Raw genomic sequence first — 27980 nt, 5'->3', positions numbered from 1 at the left:
AAACATTAGATGATGCCAATGGCATCATATCCCAGCAAGGAGTCAGTGCCTTTTAAAGGGAAGGCTGAAAATGTATGAAAATACAGAAAAATATTTTTTAAATAATGCATATTACAGAGTTTTTCTTTTGAAAATGTATACAAGCATTTTACAAAGTTAAAATGTGAAGTAATACCAGTAGTGGTATTTATGTTTCTTTTTATCTATGACTGAGACAAATAAATGTAACTCAGACTCATTTCTGTGTTGCAGTTAATTTTTCAAAATTTTATATATACTTTTTTCCTCTGGTCCTGCAGCAAAATAAAATTGATCGTTACATTTCTGTTAAGTAACACAATAGCACCTCAGATGATTTGTTGATTGCTTGAGCCCAGACCAATTACACTTGATGCTCGCTCAAAAATAAATTGCCAAAAGCTAAATACATATATATATATATATATATATTATAAAAATTGAAGTGTAACTTGCTGTTTTAGGTTACCTATCATCCAAACTTGTTGTTTGATAACATATATATCATAGTCTGCATATTTGGTCTCAAAGCCCCCTATTTTGTTTATTGTCTTTCAGAGTTGAACTGACAGAAGTTCTTGATTTGCATGCTTTCGATAGCCAAGCCAGTGAAAGGTATATTTCAAGCCTACAGGCATACTGTGATCTGTGTTTGTCAGTTTTTCTTTATGGATAATTTATTTAATGTAAAAGAAAGAAAATAGAGATTGGTGAGATAAATAATTTCACTTGATGATTGGAAATTTATCATCACACTAAAGAGTAGTGTAGATTTTATGCCCATTGACTATGAGTAGTTGTAAAAATGTAGCTGATATTTACTTGCAGTTTCTTGTGTTCATGTTGACGACTAGCTAATGTAGTTTATGTCCATTCACAAAAGTTTAAGTACTTTCCAACAGTTAACAGAAAACTTGAAATAAGAATTGGCCATTTGGTCCATTATAATCATTCCTTCTATATGAAAGTGTAAATTACCCTGTTGAATGGAGGGTATAGAAGAAAGTCTCTTCTGATGCAAGGGAGAAGAAATAAGCAGGTAAAGAGAAATCTTGTTCTAAGGGGGCATAGAGCCTTATAGATGTGACATGGTTGAGACACGTTATTTCTTGACTCCCTGTATTACAGAAAGCAAAACATTGAGGCACCTTAAGTTGCCTAGGCCTTGTGTAGACAGCAGAAGAATGCAATTAATGATACTTTTCAAATATTTTTATTGATTTGTTTTGTGAAGACAATTATTATTTATTACATAGTTACAGCATTGTATGTTTCCTTCCAAAGTTGTTTTGATGATTAAACTCAAGGTTTTCTGATTCATTTTAAAAAGAAAATTGACCAAATTTTCACTTGCAAATGGTTTCATTAAATTCTAGAAAACATGTTGGCCTATCTTGAGGCATTGCCAGACAGGGAACCAATGTAAAAATTCTCATCCTTGTTTTTAAATCTCTCTCCTCTCTCTATCTCAGTGATCTCACCTAGCCTTAAAACCCTTTGATATCTCTGCATACTCCAATTGTGGCTTCTTACACATCCCTATTTTAATTGCTCTGCAATGCTTGGCCATTCTTTCAGCTGTCTGTGTCCTAACTTTTAGAATACCTCTCCAACTCTCTCCCTCTTCTCCTTTAAGATGCTCCTTAAAACCGATCTCTTTGGCAAAACTTTTGTCCTGATATTTCTTTTTATAGCTCAGTGTTAGATTTTATTCCATAACGTTCCTCTGAAGCTCCTTCGGCCGTTTTGCTATGTTAAAGGTGTTATATAAATGCAAGTTGTTGTTGTAGACTAAAATTGATATTTGGATCAGCTGCCCATTTTAGGCACCAACTGGACTGGAGCCTTGTGCCCATCCCTGTGGCGAGTTTGGTGGCAGAGCAGTATTTAATCAGGCAGGTGGGGACCCTGCCTTCCCACCTCCACCCTGATTAAGTCCATGGTTTTGCTGCTCTGCTGCCAATTGAGACCTTTAAGTGGGCAATTAATGCCCACCTAAGGGCCTCATCCTACCACCATTGGTATTAACCCAGCAGCAGGTGGAGGGCTCACCATGCGGCATGCACGATGAGCAAACCCTGTCGAATTTGTTGCAGGCTCCTGGGGGTGGGTTCCTCGTTCAAAGGTACTCAGTGCCTGATCACTGAGAATCACACCCCTGCCCTTGCTGCTGACTCCTCTACACCCCCTTCAATGTGACCGCACCCACAAAACTCCTTCCCACCATCACATGCCTCTGGCCTGGTTTCTGGGCCTTGGAGGGTTGTCATTCTGGCAGCAGCCGCTGCCTCCCTGGGGGCGTTGCTGGTCAAAAGAACTGTCAGCCTGTGATTGGCCAACAACTCTTAGTAGGAAGGACTTGTGCCCCTGGGGCCCTGATTACAGGGAAAGGCTTGCTACTGGCCAGTCAACTGCCTGGTTGGCACAAGATGCGGCGGCCTTCCCAGGTAGATGCAACGTGGAGGTCTTGCCAGCTATGCAGCTGGTGGCCAAGAACCCCATTGCCGGTACAAGATTCTGCCCCTTGTTTTCTTTGGCAGCAACCTGAAAATCTGCCCCAACGTATTTGAAAGGTGCCATTCTAGTTCCTTCGGGATGTGGGATTACAGTACAAAACGAAGGCAGAGCAAAGTTGTCCGAAAGCCTGCTTTCTATAAATGGATAATTAAGAAAGGATTTTAAAAAGAAAAATTCATCACCTTTAGTGCTTGCAAGAAATTGACTTCCCCTGCCGAGACCCGTTCAGCTCTGATCATCTCCACAGCTTGTCCCTCCCTGCCTCCAAGTCCAGGGTCATCCGTTTACCCCCTCAGAGTATTCCGAAACTACTGGGACACTTTGAAGTTACTCTCACAGTGTCTGTCTATGCTTTACTGTTGCAAATGTTGTAATCTTGTCAATCAGTTTTGCCTACATGATATGACTCAAGAAGCTAGAACAACTGGCACCTGTGCAAAGAGCATCTTTTCTGGAGTATGTTTTACTTTTAAGTGGGTCCAGCAGTGTGGTTGGGGATTAATTCTATATGTTGAACTTTCCTTTTGGACATCAAGAACAAAACATTTGTGAATAGGCCTCAGCTTTCAATGTGCTGTTAAAGGTGTTTAAAAGTGTTTAATTCTAAACACATGGCATATTCATCCTAACTGCATTATTCAGTGTTAATATTGCCTACCTATTTCACATGCAAATATACCTGTGCCTCTATACAAGAGAATTATCATTACATAGTAACTTAAGGGATCATCAGTTCTTCAGAATGACTTGGAGTTGGATCATTCTATTTAAAGCAGTTACGTATGCGGCTCCTGATTTCATGTTAAATCAACAGTGTGTGCAGTTAACTGGCAGCAGTGCCCCCACCCCACCCCAAGCTTGTAGAGGCCACTGACCACAAAACCACATTGCTTGATTTGCAAAGGGTTGGCAAAAATGCTTCAACTGTTTGACCTACCAATGCCTGCAAAACATGACTGCCTCTATCTTTGATGGCAATCCTGCTTTGTGTTTATATTGCTGTTGATGGCGGAGGCAGGAACCAGCTCTTTTGATAGTTTGCATCGTTCCTGATGTCAGCAGTATCACCTCATTTATGCTGCAGCTTTGCAACTGGTGGAGTAGCTGTTGTCAGCAGCAAAATAGTCATGTAAATACAGCTGTGCAATTAATTCACTTTTGGTGCTTTGTATTAATACTATATCATCCTATGCGCTATCTGTGGGATGGATATGTGTGCATGTGCTTTGGAGATAGGATTCCCTTGACTGAGCCATTCTCCCAAAAATAAAATAATCCAAGCTGTGAAATGTTAAGTCACTGTTTTATGGTTTTGCAAATAGTGGTGACTGTCAAGCACAAACTGAGAGATTGTAGCGATGTAGGACATGACAGTTATACTGTTGCTGGATACATAACAGTGCCTCGAGTCTTCACTAACTCTATTGTAAAGTTTTTTGAAGTCTTACGCAAATTTGGGTGACGTATTTTCAGATGTCGAATATTAAAGTTTGAGAAAAAAGTCACTGGCATTGTTCAGTTTCTGTAATACCCTGTTGATCAATAGGCAAAGTTAATTAGACTTGAGGGAGAATTCAAGTGAAAGTGTTGAAGTAGATTTCACTCTAAACAATCCACTTGTGATCAAATGACTCAAATTCGGTATAATTTGATAAAGATGTTAAAATTATATCTCTAAGAAAATAGTCTCAAACATCTGCTTAACACAATCCAATGATAAATGTACTCATTTTGATCATTAGTCAGCCACCATCAGTGACTTTGGTGTTTCTTTTGACTGATGTCATATCTGCCTTTCAAAAGCTTACTTAGAATTGCAAACCAGACCATATGTTGTACTGTGCTTTACTGTTCTTTCAGTCAATATGGACTATAATCTTTTTATGTTTTATTTGGTGTGGCAAACAAATGTTTTGCATGTGAATCCAATGTCCATTTTCTTGACTTTGGAATACTGTCTTATATGTAGTAGGCCATTTTATGGAGCAGTCACATAGCAGAAAGAACGCTCACCTCCTGTCTTGTCTACTTCTATTTTCCCACTTTTAGAATAATGTACCCTTATCTGTTTACTGCTTTTTCTCTTTTAAATATTTTTAACGTATTTGTGTGATTACTGTAGCCACAGTTGAATGCATCCTTGAAAGAAAAATTATACTACCAGTAGCTATTTTGTTCAGTTTGCAGGAAAAGCTATGCCTAGTGCACACAGCCCACCCTCACCTTGATAAGGTAACTAGATTTCATAAAGTGAACATTGTGCTTTGTTACCTTTGTTAACATTGTTACCAAATTTAATTTATTGATTTAAATGTTTTTAAAAATATATATAATTATGATAGAGATTTGGCTGTATGGTCTTACCTGCTTCAATTGTAGATGTTTACATAAACTGATGTAAGAAAATATGAGTAGAAACAAAATATTTTAAAAATCTTTTCATGGAATCTCAATTTTTCTGATTTTGTATATTGTGTTTCAATCTATTGTGTGCATCATCACAAAGCAACTGCAGTAAATCTCTCTGCATAACTTTGGTGATCATGTCCAGTTTTTGTTGTACATAAACGAAATGTTTATGTTATCATGTATCGTAACATTGTAATGTACAGATTACTGTGGAACTTATTACTGTTTTCAGTATGGTCTAAAAAGTGCATCATTTTATGAGCTCAAGTTTTAAACTTAGCTTCAAAGAATTACATAAGTCTCTGCTCAAACTGTCAACTTTGTAATGCTGCCATTATAATTACAATGACAGTTTCATACAGGCTGCAACTACTGGTTTTGCACAAATGGATATTCACCAGGCGTGCCAGTTTATATCAATTACTTGTACTACTGGGAGCAGTGATCTCGTAACATTATCTGTACATCCTTCAATGGACAAACACACACAATATAGTGCTGTTGATTGTTGTGATGTGTAAAATGTGTGTTCTCAGGATCGTGGGACAAAGTAGGATTGCGAGATGCCTGACATCTACCTGGGCCCAAGAAATCCAACCTTATTGCTATTTTGTTGGTCTGTTCAGAGGTTCTTGGCTACATTTATAGAGTGCAATTGGGAGGATCTGCAGACACATATTGAACTGAATGATGTCTGCAGTGACATTTCAGAGCTGACTTGATAAAATTGCCACTCTAAGTATTTATTTTTTTCCTAGAATATGGATGCTCTCGTAATGTAGAGATGTTAGCTACAGTTACATTGCAGAATTTACAAAGAAAAACCAAGTCAGGACTTGAAAATGACTTGATTCATTTTATTACATTTTGAGTCAGGGTGGCATTATGGGCACTATGCTGCTGTACTTTGGAGCTTGCTTGATGTAAATATTGTTGTGGCATTGTCCTCGGATATACAAGAATAATATAATTGGTGGGAGGTCTTAATATACTTACCTGCACCAGCTTGGAGATGAAACTACTTGCCAAGGAGGTTTTCATTTAACACAACGATAATTTGCTGAAAACTATTGCAAATCAAAGACATTTCAGCTATTTGACAGACTAATAAACATTAACCATAGCGTGAAGCACTTAAAGGTTCAATGTAAGTTTCTTTTTATTTATTACAGAGTATCATTACAGTTACATTTGAAATCCCTGGCACCATTCTTGAAGAAGACTTAAACATATATCTTCAGGTGTGGTTTTTAATTACTTCTTTAAAACATGTTTTTCTTTTTAAACAAAGTATAAACTGTTTTATAGTAATATTCTTGGGCCTAATCACTTACATTTTCAACACATGGCTTTTAATGTTTAGCTTTTTATTCCATGATAGTGTTTTGTTCACTGAGGGGTATGGCATACTGAGTGATCAGCATTGTAAACATTTTAGAAGTGAATTTAAAGGTCAAAAGGACAAGAAACTCAAAATAGCAGACTAAAAAACGCTTAAACCAATGAGTAAATTGACTTCTAGATGAAAGGAGTGCTGTCAAGTTTGAATATGATGGCGCCTCTGAAATTGGGCGGAATCGTCCGTGCCCGCTGGCATCAGACAGGGTCGGTGGTGTGAGCAAACAATATAGCGAGAAGGCCAAAAATCACTTTCAAGACATCTTGAAACCAGTTTCAATTGTCCACTCAGCCCGGCGGATTGCGTTTGTGCCTTCAGACATCGGGATGTTAGCCCACCGCACTCACCTCACCACCACCATCCCCTCCCCCACTGGATCATCTGCCCACGCTGGCATGATTGCACACTGATGTGTTTCACAACAGCATATACAAGGTGTGTACTTGGCGGGCTGCACTTTGAGGGGAACTCGGGGGTGAGTGCACAGTAACATTGCGGAGCACTTGCGAGGGACGCCTGTCGGACTTCAAGTTTGAGGTGCATTGCGGGCGGGGAGGGGGGCAAAGGCTGCCCTGTGGTTGCAGGTAGCGCACAAGCATGTGCAGGGTGGTGGGGTAGGGAAGTGGCCACGCATTAGGGATACCATGTATAAAGTGATCATTGCTCAGCTCAGGTGCAGCCACATTAAGATGATTGGAGTTGGGTCTCTAGTTTCTGTGCCCACTTGAGCAAAGCAGAGGCATAAGTGTCACCAAGTGCTCCAGAGCTTTTCATGCCTCGGGCTCAGGCTGCAAACTAATGGGAGTTTTAGTGGACTTCAGAACAGTTGGACGACTGGGCACATTGTGCAATCTCCTTGCTAAAGCTGGCCATGGAGCAGTCACTGGTGGAGGTGCTCACAGCTCCTTGTAATGTCATCATCTTGGTTTGAACCTGTCTCCCCTATGGTTCAAGCTAACAGTGCAGCCTTGCATCATGGGTTAGGAGAATTCTTGAGCTGAGAGCACAGCATGAAGTCCAATGGGCAAAGCTGCTGCCAATCGGTCAGGTGGAGTGGAGCGCGTGTGGGTGGGGTTTCAGGCAGCCATGCAGCAACGCGTAATTATAATGAGGCTCATGCTGCAACTCACGACTTGGTGGAGCAAACCACCAGGATGCTGAAAATGAGGGTCTGGTGCCTGGGCTGGTCTGGTGGAGCCCTTCAACATAGTCCACAGAGGGTGTCTCACATTGTCATCACCTGCCGCGTCCTTTACAATCTGGTGCTGCAACGTGGAGAGGAGCTGGTTGAAGAGGAGATGGAGGTCTCCTCCGATGAGGAGGACGTCGATGGGGATGAGGGTGAAGAGGTCCTCGAAGGCGACGATGATGACAATGAGGCACTTGCACTGGCCAGACGAGGTAGGTGTGCTCGAGGGGCCCTCATAGCTGCTAGATTTGTTGAGGATGATGACGACATAAAGTGAGAAGACACCATAGATTCTCACATTGCATCTATGAACATTTGATCCCTGTCTGGCTTATGACAGCGCACGTACCCTCTGTGATAATGTTCCTGTCATGGAGACGCAGCGCAGGCCCCAATAGTCACTCGATTGCAGGAGAATGAATTCGACACGTAGTGAGGACACTCCATTGATCTTCATATAGCTTCTGAGAATGTCTGACTCCTGTCTGGCTGAGAGCAGCTCGCTTGCGCTCCATGATCAGGGTCATATCATGGAGATACAGCCGTGAAATTTTAAAAGCTTCTGATTCTTTGTCTGCCTTCAGCATCTTAGCCTTTCAGGAGCATAGTATCACTGGTCGCAGATGCTGAAGAGATGGGGGCCAGCCCCACCTTTAAAGGTGCTGAGAGCACACACAGAATATGACGGAACTCTAAGGCCTACCCATGACATTCTGGCAGCAATGACAAGCACCATCGAGGTGCAGGCATCACTAATGTGTTCAGGGAGTGTGAGGCCGGACCATCACTTTAGTCTGAAGACTATATAGGGAAGAGGCCCTGGACGGAGATACCTGCCTTTATCTTGTACAGAAAGGTTTCGCTTCTGAATGACATGAACACTGCTGATCAGAACAAGGAGCCACAGGCAGAGAGACACTTGGGAGTTTATTGACAATAGTGAACGTTATGTACAAGTGATTAACATCCATGCCAAGGCTGTGCAACTACATCTTAACTTTCCTAACCCTGCCACTATGTCTTGGTGCTCCCCAGACATCCACAGCCAAGGTGGAGGCAGCCTACTAACTGCTACGCCTTGTCTGTGATGACCTTAACAGGCGTCTTCTGGAGGGCCGAGACCTGGAGGGCCTCGGCCTGTTTTCAGGGCCCTGCTGTGTGGCACCACCCTTTTCGATCTGTGGAGCTGGAACTGTTGGGGTCACAGGGAGAGGGGATTCGGATGGATTGGATATTCCCAGGTTCACCTGGGTGGATGGCCTCAGGGCGTGCACCTGCTGATCTTCCTCCCTATTGGTGCCCAAAGGCCCCTGGCTGACTCCTAGAGGAGAAGGGGTGGCTGGAGTGAGATCTAGCTGCCCTGCACCTCTCTCATGTACACAATGTTGGAGGCCAACTATGGCGTCAGCGATGAAGTTCAACTTGTGAGCAGTGCAGGAGCAACGTCCTAGACCAGGGTCCCCACGGTGGCCTCCATCCTACCAGATTACCTCAGTGCTTTGGCATGCCTGTGCTATCACCTCAGCTTGAAGGTGGACAGATTCCTCCATCGTGCCTTGCAATCTGAGGAGTGCAGCGGACAATCCTTCCTGATGTTCCTGAACTTGCTTTTGCAAGATGAGAAGAGTGACTTATCCTGGCAGAACGGAGGATTTCATTCATCCTCTTGTGGCACTGGGTGGCTGTCCTCTTTTACGGGGCATTGGCGCTGACCACCGCTGGCACTGCCTCCCAAGACGGATTACTGAGGTTGCTACCCATCCTACAGTCAGAGTGGGAGTAGAGGACATCATGGCGAGCCTCCATTGCATCCAAAAGGCGCTTGAGGGGCACGTCATTGAATCTGGGGGTTGCAGTCTTCTTGCCTTTCAGGGCCATGTCGTCTTTGCAGCAGCCGTGGGCTGGAAGCGCTGAGAGGTGTGCGTGTGGCTGCATTTTAAATATGGCACCCGGCATGATGAAGTGTCAAGATGATGGCGTGCTGGGCGAATAAGAGCCTGCCTGCCATGGAAACGGCATGTTTCCTGGGAATGCATAATTAATGCAGTGGGTTTGGGATAATACAGCATGAAAAGCTGCCATGCAGCTGGTGGGTAAAACGTCCTGTTACCCGCCCACTACCACACTTACTGCAAATCTGGGATGATTCCACCCACTGCCTTTGGATTTTAGATGAGATGCATTGCATGGGTAATTCAGGTGTGAATCCATGGCCTGTAACTTCTGTGCTCCCCAGTGTCGGATTTGGGGAGGTACCCCAAAGGTACGCTGGGGAATCCCCCTGGCAAGTTCCGAGGTTAGGGTTTGCATGACAATTTCTGAGATGTGCTAACTTCCTCTGGATAATTATGCTGCGCTGGGAACCATTCGAAAATGTGATTTAAATCACAAACTTCGGATGGTTCCGCCAGGGTTATAACAATAGTTACCCAGAAAAAGTTAGAAGAATTACAACCTCTTCTAATTTCTGGGTAACTGTTGTAAACGCTAAGGCCAACCTCACAGGACTCCCCCAAACCCCCACAGGATTCCCTCCCATCTCCCCCACGTCCTCCCCCTGACCTTGGAACCCAGCACCCACCTGACCTCAGAACCCCCAGACCTCGGAAACCCCACCACAACTTTGGACCCCCAGACCTTGCCCCCCACCCTGACCGCCTGTCCCTCACCCCCGCCCTTGGGAATCCCCCCGACCTCGGAACCCCTGACCACCCCCCGCCCCCACCCCACCCCACCCCTCCAATCTTGGATCCCCCAACCTAGATCCCCTGACCCCAGAACCTCCAACTCCCCCCCCCCACACCCGGCCCTGCTGACCTCCCTCCCATCCCCCCCACAACCTTGCAACCCCCGACCCCTCACACAGACCTAGGACCTCTGTGTACCTGCAATCCACAAATCCTATCCACTTACCTTAGACACGCACCTTCTCCTTGGCCTGTTGGTTTCCCTGGCCCCTTAAACTTTCCTGCTTTACAGCAGCAATTGCTGTAAAAAAGAGGGCGTGGTCTCCTTGAATACACTGGATCTAGACTTCGCTAGGGCCTGTGAGGAGTATTTCGCTGCAAGCCCCAAGCAGCTCCGACGGACGGAACTAGCCACGCTATTTTCAAGAGCGCTAAGTATTTATTTCTCCTAACTTCTGCGGGCCAGCACTTTCCGATGCTAGTCGGAGGTTAGTGCCCATCACTTCATCAGTCCACGGCATGGCATGTGTGGTACAATAACACACTGCACCATATTTAGTTGCTCGCAGTGTCCTTCCTTAGCTTTCATTATACTAAAATGGGACAAAATATGGTACTTACAATCACTGCAACATATTGAAGTGCGTGCTTTAATATGAGGAAATGCCTGGAAGTGTGACAAAAAGCATAAGTTGTGAAATGTATCCAAAAGTCATCTTAGCTTCGTAAATCACTCTAAATTACATCTGTGAGGCATATATATGCTAATCACATTGGAGCATTGTCTTTTTGCCAGGGGTTGGGTGAGGGATCTGCTAGACCGAATCCTTTACTACAAAGTAGATATTTTGTGTTTCTTCCGTATCTTAAGACGTTTAAAATCTATTTTGTCAAGGTTGGTTGTGATGATGAGTCTTTGTCTAGGCCATTGCTGACACATCTTAAAAGATCAACAGAACTGATACAACAAAGAGACTTTTTTTTAGTGGCGAACATTTTGGGTCCAGTGACCACAATGTCATTAGTTTTAAGCTAATTATGGATAAGGATAGGTCTGGTCCTCGAGTTGAGATTCTAAATTGGAGAAAGGCCAATTTTGTGGAAATGGGAAAGGATCTAGGAAAAGTGGATTGGCATAAGTTGTTTTCTGGCAAGGATGTGTTCAGTAAGTGGAAGGCATTTAAAGGCGAAATTTTGAGAGTGCAGAGTTTGCATGTTCCTGTCAGGATTAAAGGCAAAGTTAACAGGCATAGAGAACCTTGGTTTTCAAGGGATATTGGCGATCTGGATAAGAAGAGAGAGGTGCAGAGCAGGTATAGACAACAAGAATCAAATGAGGATCTTGTAGAGTATAGAAAATGTAAGAGAATACTAAACAATGAAATCAGGAAGGCAAAAAGAAGACATGAGGTTGCTTTGGCAGATAATGTGAAGGTAAATCCGAAGGGTTTCTACAAGTATATTAAGAGTAAAAGGATAGTAAGGGACACAGTTGGTCCCCTTGAAGATCAGAGTGGTCATCTATGTGTGGAACCTCACGAGATGGGGGAGATCTTAAAGTTTTTTTGCATCAGTATTTACTCAGGACTCTGGCATAGTGTATAAGGAAGGAAGGGAAACAAGCAGTAGTTTTATGGAACATATAGAGATTAAAGAGGAGGAGGTGCGTGCTGCCTTACAGCAAGTTAAGGTAGATAAATCCCCCGGGCCTGACATGATATTCCCTCGGACCTTGAGGGAGACTAGTGCAGAAATTGCAGGGGCCCTCGCAGAAATATTTAAAATGTCCTTAGCCACGGGTGAGGTGCCGGAGGATTGGAGGGTAGCTCATGTTGTTCCGTTGTTTAAAAAAGGCTCCAAAAGTAAACCAGGTAATTACAGGCCAATGAGCCTGACGTCAGCAGTAGGTAAATTATTGGAAGGTGTTCTGAGAGATCAGATATATAATTATTTGGACAGCCAAGGGCTGATTAAGGATAGTCAGCATGGCTTTGTGCGTGGTAGGTCATGTTTAACGAACCTTCTAGAGTTTTTCGAGGAGGTTACCAAGAAAGTAGATGAAGGAAAGGCTGTGGATGTTGTCTACATGGACTTTAGTAAGGCCTTTGACAAGGTCCCACATGGGAGGTTAGTTCAGAAGGTTCAGACACTTGGTATCCATGGAGAGGTTGTAAACTGGATTTGAAATTGGCTGTGTGGGAGAAGACAGCGAGTGGTATTGGATGATTGCTTCTCAGACTGGAGGTCTGTGACTAGTGGTGTGCCTCAGGGATCTGTGCTGGGACCATTGTTATTTGTTGTCTATATCAATGATTTGGATGATAATGTGATGAATTGGATCAGCAAGTTTGCTGATGACACTAAGATTGGAGGTGTTGTGGACAGCGAGGAAGGCTTTCAAAGCTTGCAGAGAGATCTGGACCAACTGGAGAAATGGGCCAGAAAATGGCAGATGGAATTTAATGCGGAAAAGTGTGAGGTGTTACATTTTGGAAGGTCAAACCAAGGTAGGAGATACACAGTAAATGGTAGGGCACTGAGGAGTGCGGAGGAACAAAGGGATCTGGGAGTTCAGATACATAGTTCCCTGAAAGTGGCGTCACAGGTAGACAAGGTTGTAAAGCAAGCTTTTGGCAAACTGGCCTTCATAAATCAAAGTATTGACTATAGGAGTTGGGATGTTATGGTGATGTCGTATAAGACATTGGTGAGGCCAACTTTGGAGTATTGTGTGCCGTTGTGGTCGCCTAACTACAGGAAGGATATCAGTAAGATTGAGAGAGTGCAGAGAAGATTTACTAGGATGTTGCCGGGTCTTAAGCAGTTGAGTTACAGGGAAAGATTAAACAGGTTAGGACTTTATTCCTTGGAGCGTAGAAGAATGAGGGAAGATATGATAGAAGTTTACAAAATTATGAGGGGTATAGACAGAGTAAATGCGAGTAGGCTCTTTCCACTTAGATTAAGAGAAATAAACACGAGAGGACATGGCTTTAGGGTGAAAGGGGGAAGGTTTAGGGGGAACATTAGGGAGAACTTGTTCACTCAGAGAGTGGTGAGAGTGTGGAACGAGCTACCATCTGACGTGGTAAACGTGGGCTCACTCTTAAGTTTTAAGAATAAGTTAGATAGATACATGGATGGGAACGGTTGGAGGGTTATGGACTAGGTGCAGGTCAATCGGACTAGAGGAATAATATTTCGGCACAGACTAGAAGGGCCGAATGGCCTGGTTTCTGTGCTGTAGTGTTCTATGGTTCTGTGACCCTTGACCTATGTAAAAAGTGGAGAAATAGATAGGTGTCATCTAATTCAGTTGGCTGCAATCTCATCTGAATCAGAATGTTGTGGGTTCAAACCACTTTTCAGCAGCTCAGCACATAATTGAAGCCGAGGACCTTATGCACTGCATTCTCAGAGGTACTAACTTTCAGATTAGTTGCTAAACCTAGGCCTTCTGTACCTATTCTGATGGTCTGGGTTGACAGTAGAGATCCCATGGCACCGTTCCAAAAAAAAACAAAGCATTTCCAATATCTTGACCAACGTTTGTTCTCAGCCAGCACCACTAGGGATAGATTAGCTAGCTACTCACCTTTTGCTATTTGTTGCATTCAGATGTGTGGAAATTGGCCGTTGCATTTACCTGCATAACAGCAATAACTGCACCTCAAAAGCAAGACCTTTTATTTTTAAATAAAACTTATTAATTTAAAATTTTTGGTATGTGATTACTGTCATATAAATGCAAGCTTTTCTTCTTTCTTTTAGAATCTGTTATGGGAAAAAAATTTGACGAATAAGTCTGGCAATCCAATGGATATCATAAGGTTAAAGGTAATTATTAATTTAATGTTTGCTTATAGGATCTAATTTGAGGAAGGATTATGCTCAGAGATGGAACATTTTGATATAATTTTGTCATGTTGCTTTCAATCATGGTATTAGGAGGAGAATCAGGGATTCGAAGAATCAGCATTGCATTTATAAATCAAACAGTATTCACTTTTTAAAAAAATAGATTTAGTAGCAAAACAAAGATGAACTGAAATGATGCAGAGAAAGGATGTTAATCATAGTTGTTAAACTTGTTATTTTTTATTGAAAGATTAATTCTGGAGAGACTTTCTAATGTGCTTAGTGAGTAGTGGCACCATCAGGTTTGGTACAGAGCCATATGAACCAGTTTGCTTCTAGATTTGATTCCTGGTCTGCACTTAATTAGCTGATCTCTGCTGGGATACTGCAGATAGCATTATGCTACCTTGGCTTGAATGCCAAAAAATTGGCAATATTCCTGGTCTTCTGCCCTTACTATCGAGTGACTCCTGTCGGAAATCATATGTTTGGAAATGGTGGAGGTTTGGGTTTAGTTGTGATGCCTCCTTGGTTGCACTAACTCTCTAAACTTAAGTGCAAAAAAGGCCCTCGTGTGAGGTACTATAGGGTCAAGTACTGTGTGCACCTTAATCTGCATTTAAAGCAATGCAGTGAATTGTGTTGATCATGTCATGCTAATTTTGCTCTAATAGCCAACTATATTACATTGAATTTCAAAACCTTCAGCGATTTCCAAACAAACATTTTAGCAACTTAATTTCTTGCAAGCAAGTGGGCTTCACAAAATGGCTTGCATTTTCTAATGATCATTACTAGTATAATTTCAGTTAAAGTTGCTGGAAATAATGTGAATTTTTAGCAATCTCAGTATTTCACTTCAGTTAAGGATGGTTTGTCTATTCCTGTGTTTAGAAACAACTGGAATGCTAATTTCCATAAGTAAATAGTGCATTCCAGAAAACTGGACATATTGGACACTCAGTTGCAGGTAACATTTCTCTCATAAAATCTATCTCATAAACCTTGCATAATCATAGTTATTAAACCTCATTTTTACAAATCATGGAGAAACAAAAGGTTTTGCTTACGGATTTAGCTGTTCGAAGCTGAGATCTAAGCAGTAGAGGTTACATGAGCATTGGGGTGGATTGTAACAGAGTTTAAATCTGTGTGTTTAATAGTTTGTGTAGCTTAGGTACTCTCTCATGTCTCTGAATTATGGAAATATATATTTGGTGCTTTAAAAAGTTCAATTTATAAGAATATGAAATATTGGACCCACAAATTCTTAGACCCACCCCACCACTGTGTTTGCAATGGAGTGGAAATTCTACTATTCTTGTCACTATGACTTCTACTCTTGACTCCAGCACCTTGAGCACCTGCTGAGGGGCTGGAAACAAGTTGCTCTGTTGCTGAAAGGCTGATCTCCCTGCTTCTGTTGGTAACCTTCCAGGCTATTCGTACGCTAGTTCTCCTCCACTTACCCTCAGCTGCCGGGCAGACCTCCATGTAGCTGGATACCAGCTTCTTCCTAGAATTCAGATTTCTGGGTACTGAGGAGACGGGAGCCACAGTAATCCTGGTAGGGGAATTCCATCTTGCTAAACTATTGTCCATTTGACATCACAGCTTTCTGTAGGAGGGTCAGAACTCCTGTCTACACCGATTCCTTTTGGTCTCTCTGGTCAGAGACCTGATGTTTCCAGGTCAAACAGATTTTCTGTCCCTGCTAAGCCCCTTTGTCCCTTTTATCCTACATACTGCCCTAGGTCTCCAGAAAATTTGCCCAATGTACTTTAATCATTTTCTATCATAGCTTTTTTGAAAGGAGTTCAAAATGATTGCAAGACGTCCAATTTTGATGCTTAAAACAACTGATTTCTAATCTGTTTCTGGTTTTGTACTTCTATCCATTTGGATTAATTGCAGATTTGTTTCTTTGACACAATAGGATACAATTGTACAAAGTGTTGGAACTTTTGAATATCAGCTTCAAACAAACAAGCCTTATTGTCGCCACATTTATTATTTTGCAGGCCATTGTCTCAATACAGGAAAAACCACAGCAGGTGATTGTCCAAGGAGTTTACGAGCTGTATGAGCTAGAAGAAACTTCTGTTAACTGGGATTCGGACAGTGAAAGAATCAACAGATTTGTGTTTATAGGTAACCAACAAAAGTGACATCCCTCATGCCTTTTGTTTTTCATTTGACATTTTGTTTAACTTCTGTTAGGTGTAGCAATGTACTGTGGTTACAACAATCACCCAGATTGTTCAGTTCGTAAAAGATTAATTTTCTAATTGGTTTTAAAAGGACAAAAGTTTACACAGTAGCCAGAATAAATTAGCTACCTTCCAAGGTGAGCTGTGTGTTTGGTTTTAGGCTCTTCTGTCTTTATCCTATCTTGCACTAAGTCATGCTCAGCTATCATTGCTGTCCGTTCTGACTATATTATTGGTTCCTAATCCCCAAATGCCTCAAATTTAAAATTCTTGACTTTGCGTTTAACTCTACGTGGCCTCAAGCTCCTTAACCTCCTCCTTTGCTACAACCCACTCAACCTAAAACTCCTCTGCTCCTTTAACTCCAGCCTTTTGTGCAGTAGCCCATTTAGGCTCCACCATCGGAAGCCATGGCTTCAGCTGCAAAGGCCCAATGTCGGGAACTTCCAGTCTAAATACCTCTGATATCCATGTCTCCTAATTTCTCCTTTTTTGTGTGGGCATTCAATTTTGACTGATTACTGTATTGGGACTTTTTATACATTGAAGGTGTTATATAGATGCAAGCTATTATTGGTCAGTTACCTGCCTAGCCCATCACCTAACTTTGTTACCCAAAAGAAGCTAATGTGTGTCATGCATATGAAGTAAACAATGGATATTTGATAGATCAGTTGATGCAACAACATATATTTACATAGAACCTTTAACATAATTAAATGTCCCAAGGTGCATCACAGGAGCATTATCAAACAAAATTTGGCACTGAACCACGTAGGGAGATATTAAGATAGGTCAAAAAGGCAAGTTTTAAGGAGCATCTTAAAGGAGGAGAGGGAGTTAGAAAGGCAGTGAGGTTGGGAGCGAGAATTCAAGAGGATAATAACCCAGTCGGCTGAAGGCAGGCTGGCAGTGGTGCTATAATGAGAATCAGGCATGTCCAAGAGGCCAGAATGCAGTTTATGAACCCTTTTAAGAGGGTATGACCCTTGTATGAGAAAAAACTTTTTCATGCAGCTGGTGGTTAAGGTCTGGAATGCACTGCCTGAGAGTGTGGTGGAGATATATTGAATCGAGGTATCCAAAAGGGTATTGCATGGTTATTTGAAAAGGACGGATGTGAGAGGTTATGCGAAGAAGACAGGAGAATGGCACGAGGTGAATTGCTCATTTAGAGAGCTGTTGCAGGCATGATGGGCTGAATAGCCTCCTTCTGCGCTGTGAAAATTCTGTGATTTTAAAATTGTAAAACTGGAAATATAGGTACTTTGTCCTGCATTGTTTTTGTTCAGTTTTGATAACTCACTCCCAATCACGCATTATACTGTATGTGTCCCTGTAATTTTAAATTGCAAATGCTGCATTTTTTATTGTTTAAGCAACATAATGCATTAATTACATACGATCTTGTTCTTGCTAAAAATTTGTACCCTCTCCTCTATTATCTCCTGTTAATGAACTTTGTTTTTGCTTTAACTGATGTGTGGTTAATATGTGGCAATTAATATATTATGATTTATTTTCTGGATTTTGTTCCCCCTCCCCACTTCCCCCCCATAGGGAGAAACTTGGATAAAGAAATTCTAGAAGAACTGTTTTCTACAACTGTAATGAAGGGAGAGCAGTCCAGCTGAAATTTTAATAGAAATGTGAAAGACAGAAACATGGTTAAAGCGGAGCCCACTATTTACGTACTGGAAGAATTGACTTTTCTTTCTATTCTTTTCTTTCTACTCCTTGAAATCTATTCGTTAGTATATGGCCTTTTCCAGCTGTTGGGAATGAATGATCTGGTTTGAATTTACTACCAGCATCACAGTTAATGTCGCCTTACTGAATCTCCAACACCAAAGTATTTTGTCATCATCCCTATCGAAAGCGAACGCATACCACTGTATTTGTTTCCTGCATGTAGACTGATGAAGTTACCTGAGAAATAAGCAGACCCAAGTACCATGAAACCTTTGGACTCTGCCCTATTATCCGCTGATTGAATGGCATAAATTGAATTCTTAGACCAATTATACTTGTGGAAAATTTTAGGTGATTTTTTTGTGAAGTTTGTTCTCATCAATATTAGCAATGGAGAATTGGACATTATGTTTTGAACATCCATTGTCAGCGTTAAGTGCTCTCAGATCAGGTGTGGCAGTATGGTTGCCAACCCTCCAGGATTGGTCTCCAGGAATTAAAGATTCGTCATTGGGGCCTGCCACCAGCAACCCCAGAAGAACACCATAGGGGCATTAAAAATGTTGTTTCTCATTGAATGTTTTTGGTTTATTAATTATAAAAATATCACGGGGAATAAAGGCTGTCAAACAGTTAACTATCATCCAATTGGATGATATCCATTTTCGATTGGCTGTGGGAAGGCGGTGCACTGAAAATATTGGTGTTTTAGGCAACCAGTGGCAGGAGGTCATGTGGTGACATCTCCAGGAATATGCACAACCAGAGTAGGCAACCCTATACAGCACATGAAGAGTACAGTTCCTCTGTTTCACAAGAATACAGACAATTTTCCATTCCTGAGCTAAGTGGCACTGAGTTCACTCATAGAGCCTCATCAAGGAGCCCCATAAGCTAGGTTCTAGCCTCAGGGTCCAGCAATGTGTGCACCAGCCCAAATTTCAAGCACCCTATACTGTACTATTGTGACATTTTTTTTCCATTTCCAACATCAGCCATCCTGTGGTCTTTAACTGAAGTTGCAAATGTAGTGTTGAATCTGAACAGTTTTATTTTGCTGTGGGGCTACCATGGCTACTAGGAATTGTTTTGGGACTATTTAAACAAGACTTTTATAGCCAGCAAACACAAGAGATGTTCATGCAGACAATCTGGGCTGATCTGTCAATTTTTTTGCCAGCATTCCCCCCCCCCCCGCCACCGCCACATCACTGACTCTCTGAAATACAGGTCCTTGGACGCTGATGACTCTCAATCTCCCGTGAGTGGTCATCATTCACAAACAAGCCCTGATGCTGGATTTATGGGATGTTTAACCGCAGAAACTAGGAACTCAGCAAATCATTTGCTCCTAGCACAGGGACACTGAGGCCAATCATAGCACCCTCAACAGGTGGTCCTGGGAGCTGCATTTATACTCTGATTCCAGAGTTGACATCCTGGTGTCTGATCTATTGTATTAGATCATAAATGTAGGAATAAAAACACACATTCATTGTTTTAACGGGATCCTTAGCAAAAAAATTATTTTGTACACAACGTGTTAATTATATGATTTAAAAACTAAGTGCTGGAAATACTCAGCAACTCTGGCAGCAGCTGTGGAGAGAGAAACAAAGTTAATGTTTCAAGTTGAACATGACTTCTTCAGAACTGATTCTATGATAACATGTTTGAAAACAGGTGTGGGAACTGCTGAAATGTTAGAAGTTTCAGTTTATTGCTGCAAACTGCTGATCCAAGTATTTAACTTCCTATGAAAACTGAATACAAAATCTTGGATATTTATGCAGTTCTTCACATCTGCATAACTGTTTTACTGTGATGTTTGGCCAGGCAGTTGAGTGTAGTTCTGCAGGGCTGGATGGGGACTGCCTTGGGTCTGCAGGCAGGGTGGGGGGTTGACAGTGAGTTGTAAAATTCCCTGGGTGGCCTTCCCGCCTGCCCTCAACCAGTCTGCAATTTTACGTGGTGCGGAGGACATCTAGGGCTGCCCACAACCGCCCATTTGAAGCACTTGGCCACTTAAAAGCCACTTACCGCTCGACCTCAATTTTGAGGCTGACAGGAGGAGTTCAGGGACAGCAAGGGAGCCCAGCCTCGGGTGGGAAGTGGAATGTTTGGCTCCCTCAGGGGCTCTCTTTCCAGATCAGTTGCTCCACCTCCCCAGCCCGCCTCCCATTGGTGCTCGCTCCCCGCCTGGACTCCCTATCAAACCCACACCCCATCACATTGGCTGGCAGATCTCTGAGGCAAAATGTACACTCGAATGATGGGCGGAAGTCTCATCTCCAGCCCATTAACACTTCTCAGAGCATTAAATGGCAGTAAGGCTGCCATGATCGGTGGGAATGCATTTCCTGTTGTCTCTTTGGATGGTATGGTGGGAAACCCCACCCTCTGAAAAATCCTGCCCCAAGTGACATATTCTGTTGTTCTGAGTGAACTCTTGATCATCAGACACCAGTGGTGTTTGAGAATCACTGATGTATTGAACATCTTAATTAGATGTTTTCTGCACAGTTTGACTACAGTGTAGATCATAATCTCCCAAGTTTTTGCTTTTTTGAATTTTTTAAATCCTTTGGGATTTTACTTAGTTGACTAAAAATGATAAAAGGGGAAAAGTTCTGCTTTGGTGCTCCAGCAAGTGTTTTTGACATGTACTAGGAGTGCCAAGGTGGAAAATCTCTCCTTAGTTTCCTACTGTCGGTACGTGAGACAGTCTCAACTTACTGGTTGGAAGTCAAGTACTCTAAGAATCTGTCACTTAGTTTGTAATTAGATTGCTAACCATGAGTGCTATATGAGAGTAAGCCTTTTTGGATGGTGCTTGAGAATGGAGGTGATTAAAGTTATTTTATTTTATTGCACTCCTTTTTCAGATTTCATGATCATTCTTCCACCAGTCTACACACTCTCAAGGTTCTTATCAGTGCATCTCTATAACCAGTTATATGATTTACACAGAAGCAGTCACATGTCATAGACTGTGATTTTGGGAGGAAGCATGTGACTAATGCTCCAGAGGCACTGGCAAAGTTACATGCTCAATGCTTGGGACATTTTTCTGTGTGGAAGTTTTCTACTGGGAAACCTTGGGTTACTTTGCTCTTTTCGCTGGAGAAAAATGCCACTGGATAGTGGCTTGTGAAAGATGATGATCAGAGACCAGAATGAAATGAAATTTATTTCAAATTATATTGGAAGATTGCTTATTATAATTGATGGCAACTGATGGTATTTATTCATGCATTTTGTGTTAGTGTTCTCAAAAATGCCTATTAAAAGCAACATTGAGGTTTTATGACCTAATTGAATGTAATATAGTAATTGATGCAGAATTTCAACTGAGGTAATGACCTTTCACCTGTCTTCAGACAAGTTGGGTACTTGACTTCCAACTAGAAAGTTGAATCCAAGTCTGGAACATTGCCTGTCGCTTAGATTTATTTTTCTCTTTTTTACAAGCCACTATCCACTTTCCCCATTAAGGTACCTGAAAATTAGCTTATATTTCAATTGCAATTAATATACCTAAACCACTGATTGCATAACTCCCATAAAACATATGACAATCTCTTACCAACTCCAACCTTAAAAAAGAATTCTAATAGGTTTCTTATGTACAATAAGCCTTTAGTGTTGCCATTAAATGCGCCTTGAAAGGATGGGTGAAATGAAAGGGAAAGATTGGTACTGTTAGATGTAGCTTTGCTAGTTACAGCTCTACAGAAGAGAGCAAATGCCAAGCTTCGCAATAGCATAATGGGTAAATACACTCTGTGGTATGGTACTTGCATCCACCAAAAGCTGGTTGACACATGTTGGAATAATATCCTAGAATGCCTTTGTGCTATTTAATCCTTGCTCTCCACATTATTTTTTCCTCCTGCCTACATAACAAAAATACGTGATGGCAAAATCCAAAACATTTAAGTCAGCCTTAGGTTGAAACTAATCTATAATTACTTAGCTTCATTGCAGGAAGCACGTTATGTGGAATGTTTCATTTGTTAGATTAAAGATGAATTGCAAAGAAATATACATCATTCAATCAAATATTTCCATAATGCCATCCAGCAATTTGTATCTCACTTCAAAATTGAACCTCTGTTCTCGCATACAGAAGCAAAATACAACAGATGTTGGATATCTGTAAAACAAAATTACAGTAAATACTCAGCAGGTCAGGCAGCATCTGTGGCGAGAAACAGAGTTAACTGTTCTGATGAAATGTCATCTCAGCGTGAAACTCTAATTTGGTTTTTCTCCACAGATGCTGCCTGACCTGAGTATTTGCAGCATTTTTTGTTTTTACTTCAGTTCTCTCAAATCTGTTAATTAATAGAACTGTAGTGGAAGTAGCAAATTATTGGTGACTAGAAAGGAATGAAGAGCTGTGGTGGTCCTTAAAAGCATCAAGATCACTTATTAGGGTAGACCCTTTACATTGCAAAACCTTGGTGGGATAGAAGCTCTAAATGCAAAATTTGGCACAAACTCTATTTTGTGTCCTTTCATTTTGGTGGATGGAAAATAGCAGTTTGTAGCAGATTTTATGATTAGGACTATCCCGTCAAGCTTATATTACCCACCTCCTCTCCTTGTCCAACTCGTTGGTTTTTGATCCGGAAAACCTAGAGTTATAAGACCATAACACAAAGGAGCAGAAATTAGGCCATTCGGCCCATCGAGTCTGCTCCGCCATTCAATCATGGCTGATAAGTTTCTCAACCCCATTCTCCCGCCTTCTCCCCGAAACCTTTGATCCCCTTACCAATCAAGAACCTATCTATCTCGGTCTTAAATACACTCAATGACCTGGCCTCCACAGCCTTCTGTGGCAATGAATTCCATAGATTCAACACTCTCTGGCTGAAGAAGTTTCTCCTCATCTCTGTTCTAAAAGGTCTTCCCTTTTCTCTGAGGCTGTGCCCTCGGGTCCTAGTCTCTCCTACTAATGGAAACATCTTCCCCACGTCCACTCTATCCAGGCCTTTCAGTATTCTCTAAGTTTCAATCAGATCCCCCCTCGTCCTTCTAAACTCCATCGAGCATAGATCCAGAGTGCTCAAATGTTCCTCATATGTTAAGCCTTTCATTCCTGGGATCATTTTTGTGAACCTCTGGACCCTCTCCAGGGCCAGCACATCCTTCCTGAGATACGGGGCCAAAAATTGCTCACAATATTCTAAATGTGGTCTGACCAGAGCTTTATAAAGCCTCAGCAGCACATCCCTGTTTTTATATTCTAATCCTCTCAAAATAAATGCCAACATTGCATTTGCCTTCCTAACTACGGCATCAACCTGCAAGTTAACCTTAAGAGAATCCTGGACTAGGACTCCCAAGTCCCTTTGCACTCCAGATTTCTGAATTATCTCCCCATTTAGAAAATAGTCGATGCCTCTATTCTTCCTACCAAAGTGCATGACCTCACACTTTCCCACCTTGTATTCCATCTGCCATTTCTTTGCCCATTCTCCTAACCTATCCAAATCCTTCTGCAGCCTCCCCGCCTCCTCAATACTACCTGTCCCTCCACCTATCTTTGTATCATCTGCAAACTTAGCCAGAATGCCCTCAGTTCCTTCATCTAGATCATTAATGTATAAAGTGAAAAGTTGTGGTCCCAACACTGACCCCTGCGGAACTCCACTAGTCACTGGCCGCCATCCTGAGAAGGATCCACTTATCCCCACTCTCTGCCTCCTGCCAGACAGCCAATCTTCTATCCATGCTAGTACCTTGCCTCTAACACCATGGGCTCTTATCTTACTGAGCAGCCTCCTGTTCGGCACCTTGTCAAAGGCCTTCTGGAAGTCCAAGTAGATAACATCCATTGGCTCTCCTTTGTCTAACCTACTCGTTACCTCAAAGAATTCTAACAGATTTATCAGGCATGACCTCCCCTTGATGAAACCATGCTGACTTTGCCCAATTTTACCACGCACATCCAAGAATTCTGAAATCTCATCCTTAATAATGGATTCTAAAATCTTACCAACGACCGAGGTCAGGCTAATCGGCCTGTAATTTCCCATCTTTTGCCTCACTCCCTTCTTAAACAGAGGGGTTACATTAGCAATTTTCCAGTTGTCTGGGACCCTCCCTGACTCCAGTGATTCCTGAAAGATCACCACTAACACTGCCACTATCTCTTCAGCTATCTCCTTCAGAACTCTGGGGTGTAATCCATCTGGTCCAGGTGATTTATCCAACTTCAGACCTTTCAGTTTTCCTAGCACCTTCTCCTTGGTAATGGTCACCATACTCACCTTTGCCCCCTGACTCTCTTGAACTTTGGGGATGTCACTCGTGTCTTCCACTGTGAAGACTGACGCAAAGTACCTATTCAGTTCCCCTGCCATTTCTTTGTTCCCCACTACTACTTCTCCAGCATCATTTTCCAGCGGCCCAATGTCCACTTTTACCTCTCTCTTATCCTTTTTATATCTAAAAAAAACTTTTGCAATCTTTTATATTACTGGCTAGTTTTAATATTTAATCTTCTCCCTCCTTATTTCTTTTTTAGTTGTCCTCTGTTGGTCTTTGTAGGCTTCCCAATCCCTTGGTTTCCCACTGCTCTTCGCCATATTGTATGCTTTCTCTTTAGCTTTTAAGCTGTCCTTTACTTCCCTTATCAGCCATAGTTGCCTCGTCCTCCCTTCAGTATGCTTCTTCTTCCTAGGGATGAATTTTTGCTGTGTCTCCCAAATTACTCCAAGAAACTCCTGCCATTGCTGTTCCACTGTCTTTCCTGCTAGGCTCATCTCCCAGTCAATTCTGGCCAACTCCTCCCTCATGCCTCTGTAGTTGCCTTTATTCAACTGTAATACCGTTACATCTAATTCCAGCTTTTTCCTTTCAGATTGCAGGGTAAATTCTATCATATTATGGTCACTTCCTCCTAAGGGTTCCTTCACCTTAAGCTCCCTTATCAAATCTGCCTCATTACACATCACTAAATCTAGAATTTCCTGTTCCCTGGTGGGCTCCACCACAAGCTGCTCCAAAAAGCCACCTCATAGAGATTCCACAAATTACTAACTAAAGTTTACTAACTTTATAGATGTCAGACTTGCAATTCCCCAAGTGGCTGCCAATGTTACAATGGCTCACTGCCAAATTAGATACGTTCCAGTTGATGACCTGGTAATTGAAAACTAAGCACTAGATCTATTTCTTCCCATCATTTTAGTTTCCACAGAGCATTTGCTAATAGAGCTTATGGAACATTGTCAGGGAAAATTTCAGTCTGATATTGGCAGTATACATGTTCTATTATATTCTGGAAACCTGAGCACCCCATGACTTCTAAATACAATTGAAGGTACTTATACAGGCACTATATGGCAACAGGATTGAAGTTTGGTGACCATAATAAAATACAACTAATTGCTTTGATAGGGGTAGCTAGACTTAGTTTTAAAAAAAATTGAGTAATAGCACAGTATGATTGAAAATATCTGTATTAAGCTTGCAATTTGAACGTGTACAAGGCATGCTTAGATGGTAAACTGGGGATTGCACTTGTTACTCTAAACATTTTCATGTTTACAACCAAATCTCTAATTACAATAATTGTTCAAACTGTTCGCAGCATTAGCGTCCTATAGGACAACAAGTTTAACTTCCAACCCAGATTCTGTCCATCACCAGTACCAGCTACTTTCAACTGCATAATCTCATTCACCCTCTGCCAAAAGACCACCTACATTGCCTACCAGTTGTAGCCCTACCTTCTATTTCTAGCTTCTGGAATTCCTCTTCCTCTTAAAGAACTTCAAAACATCTTGGACCAAACTATTGATCAGCATTCCTAATATTTCCTCTGACCCATCATTTTTTTGTCTTATTACCTCTCTGTGAAGTGCTCTGAAATGTTTTCTACTTTAAAGGTGCTATATAAATGCAAGTTGTTTCTGTGCTGCGTGGCCTTGCCTGAGTTTTTATTTAGCAACCATACTGACAGATAGCTCTTTTCTCCCAACCTTCCCCACATTCACAAGATTTACCAGTAGGAATTACATGGCTCCATAAATATGGAGTTTAGAGTGCAATGATTAAGGTAAAAGGAAATCCAAATATTTTCTGTAAGCATATTAACAATAGAACAGAGTTGTCAGAGGAATGGTGGGGTCAACGAGGGGTCGAAATGGTAAACCATTGGTGGAGGCAGAAAACGTAACTGAGTTACTAAATAAGCATTTACATTGGTGTTTACCAAAGAATACCAAGTGTTACATCCTTGTTCAAAAACAGGAAGAGGGATTAACCTGGCAATTACAAACCAATCAGTTTAACATTGGTGGTGAGAAAGCTTTTAGAAACAATCCAAAAGCAGATTTACAGCCTCTTCAACAAGCATCAACTAATAACACACATTTGTAAGGGAAAACTATGTTTGACTAACTTGATGAGATAATATCAGCATTCCTTCACTGTCGCTGGGTTGAAATCCTGGAGTTCCCTTTCTAACAGCACTGTGACTGTACCTACACCATATCGACTGCAGTGGTTCAAGAAGGCAGTTCACCACCACCTCAAGGGCAACTAGGGATGGGCAATAAATGCAGGCCCAACCTGCGAATGAATAAAAAAAATAAAACTAACAAGGTGTGGATAAAGAAATAGGAGCAGGAGTAGACCATATGGCCTATCAAGCCTGCTCCACTATTCAATACAATCATGGCTGACTGCCTTCACTCCACTTTCTCACCTGCTTCCCATATCCCTTGATCCCCAGAGAGCAAGAATCTGTCTATCTCAATCTTAAATATATTCAATGTTGGAGCATCTACAACCCTCTGGGGCTTGGCTTAAATAGGCAAGTGGTTATGGTACTGGGTTTGTAACCCCAAGATTAAGACTTCAAATCTCACAATGGCAAACTATGAAACAATGTAATTTCATCTGAATAAGAACAGATGGAAACATGTTTGTACTCAAAAGAGTTACAACCCTCTGGGGTAGAAAGTTCTACATTTTTACAACCCTTTAAAGAATTTCTCGTAGCCTCAGTCCTAAATGATCATCCCCTTAACCTGAGACTGCCAAGTTCTAGATTCCTCAGTCAATGGAAACAATCTCTGTGTCTACTTTATCAAGACCCTTCAGACTCTTGTGTGTTTCAATGAGATCACCCATCATTCTTCTAAACACCACACAATATAGACCCAGTTTACACAGCCTCCATCGTAAGACAACCTGTTCATCCCAGGACCAATCTAGTGAACATTTGCTGTATTGTTTCCAATGTAAGCATAACCTTCCTTAAATAAAGAGATCAATGCTGCACACAGTAGTCCAGGTGTGGTTTCACCAAAGCTCTATACAACTGTAGCAAGGCATCTTTATCCTTGTATTCCAATCCCCTTGCAATAAAGGCCAACATACCATTTGCCTTCCTAGTTGCTCGCTGAACTTGCATGCTAACTTTGTGTCCTGTATGAGTACACCCAAGTCCATATGTGAACATTATTTACAAGAGATTCTTTATAAGCAAGGGGATGAAAGGTTATTAGGGGCAGATGGGAATCTGGAGTTGAGGTTACAATCAGATCAGCCATGATCTTATGGAATGGTGGAGCAGGCTCGAGGTGCTGAGGGGCCTATTGCTGCTCGTAGTTTGTATGCTTGTAAGTTTCACCTCTTTTAAAAGATACTTCTGCTTTTATATTCTTATGACCAAAGTGAATAACCTCACTTCCCCATATTATACTCCATCTGCCACCTTGTTGCCCTCTCAATTAACCAGTCTATATCTTTTTACAGTCTCTATATCCTCCTCAGCCATTGCACTCCCAATCTGTGCTTTGCATCATCAGAAAATCTAGATACGTTACTCTCTGTTTCTTTGTCCAAGTAATTCACACAGATTGTAAATAATGAGGCTCCAGCACTGAGCCTTGCTGCATTTCACGAGTCACAGCCTGTCAACTTGAACATGTACCATTTATCCCTACTCTTTGCTGTCTATTAATTAATCCTAAATC

General features: G+C 41.8%; 1 protein-coding gene across 11 annotated transcripts in view; it reads left to right on the top strand.

The window, feature by feature from the left end:
- Positions 1-18552, top strand: part of cbwd (COBW domain containing) — a 90565-nt gene extending 72013 nt beyond the window's left edge. For 9 of the 11 annotated variants that reach the window (XM_041186627.1, XM_041186628.1, XM_041186622.1 and 6 more), the window contains 6 exons: positions 577-633; positions 4716-4767; positions 6117-6185; positions 13991-14056; positions 16099-16228; positions 17848-18552. In XM_041186627.1, the coding sequence (XP_041042561.1) occupies positions 577-633; positions 4716-4767; positions 6117-6185; positions 13991-14056; positions 16099-16228; positions 17848-17921 (448 nt within the window). In that variant the 3' untranslated portion in view covers positions 17922-18552. The remainder of the gene's footprint in view (positions 1-576; positions 634-4715; positions 4768-6116; positions 6186-13990; positions 14057-16098; positions 16229-17847) is intronic. The other 2 variants (XM_041186631.1, XM_041186629.1) reach the window with 1 other exon arrangement.
- The last annotated feature ends 9428 nt before the right edge of the window (positions 18553-27980 follow it).

The sequence above is a fragment of the Carcharodon carcharias genome, chromosome 4, assembly GCF_017639515.1.
Source record: "Carcharodon carcharias isolate sCarCar2 chromosome 4, sCarCar2.pri, whole genome shotgun sequence".
Classification (NCBI taxonomy): Eukaryota; Metazoa; Chordata; class Chondrichthyes; order Lamniformes; family Lamnidae; genus Carcharodon; species Carcharodon carcharias.
Note: the sequence above shows the minus strand (reverse complement) of the source record. Positions and strands in the feature narration are given on the sequence as shown.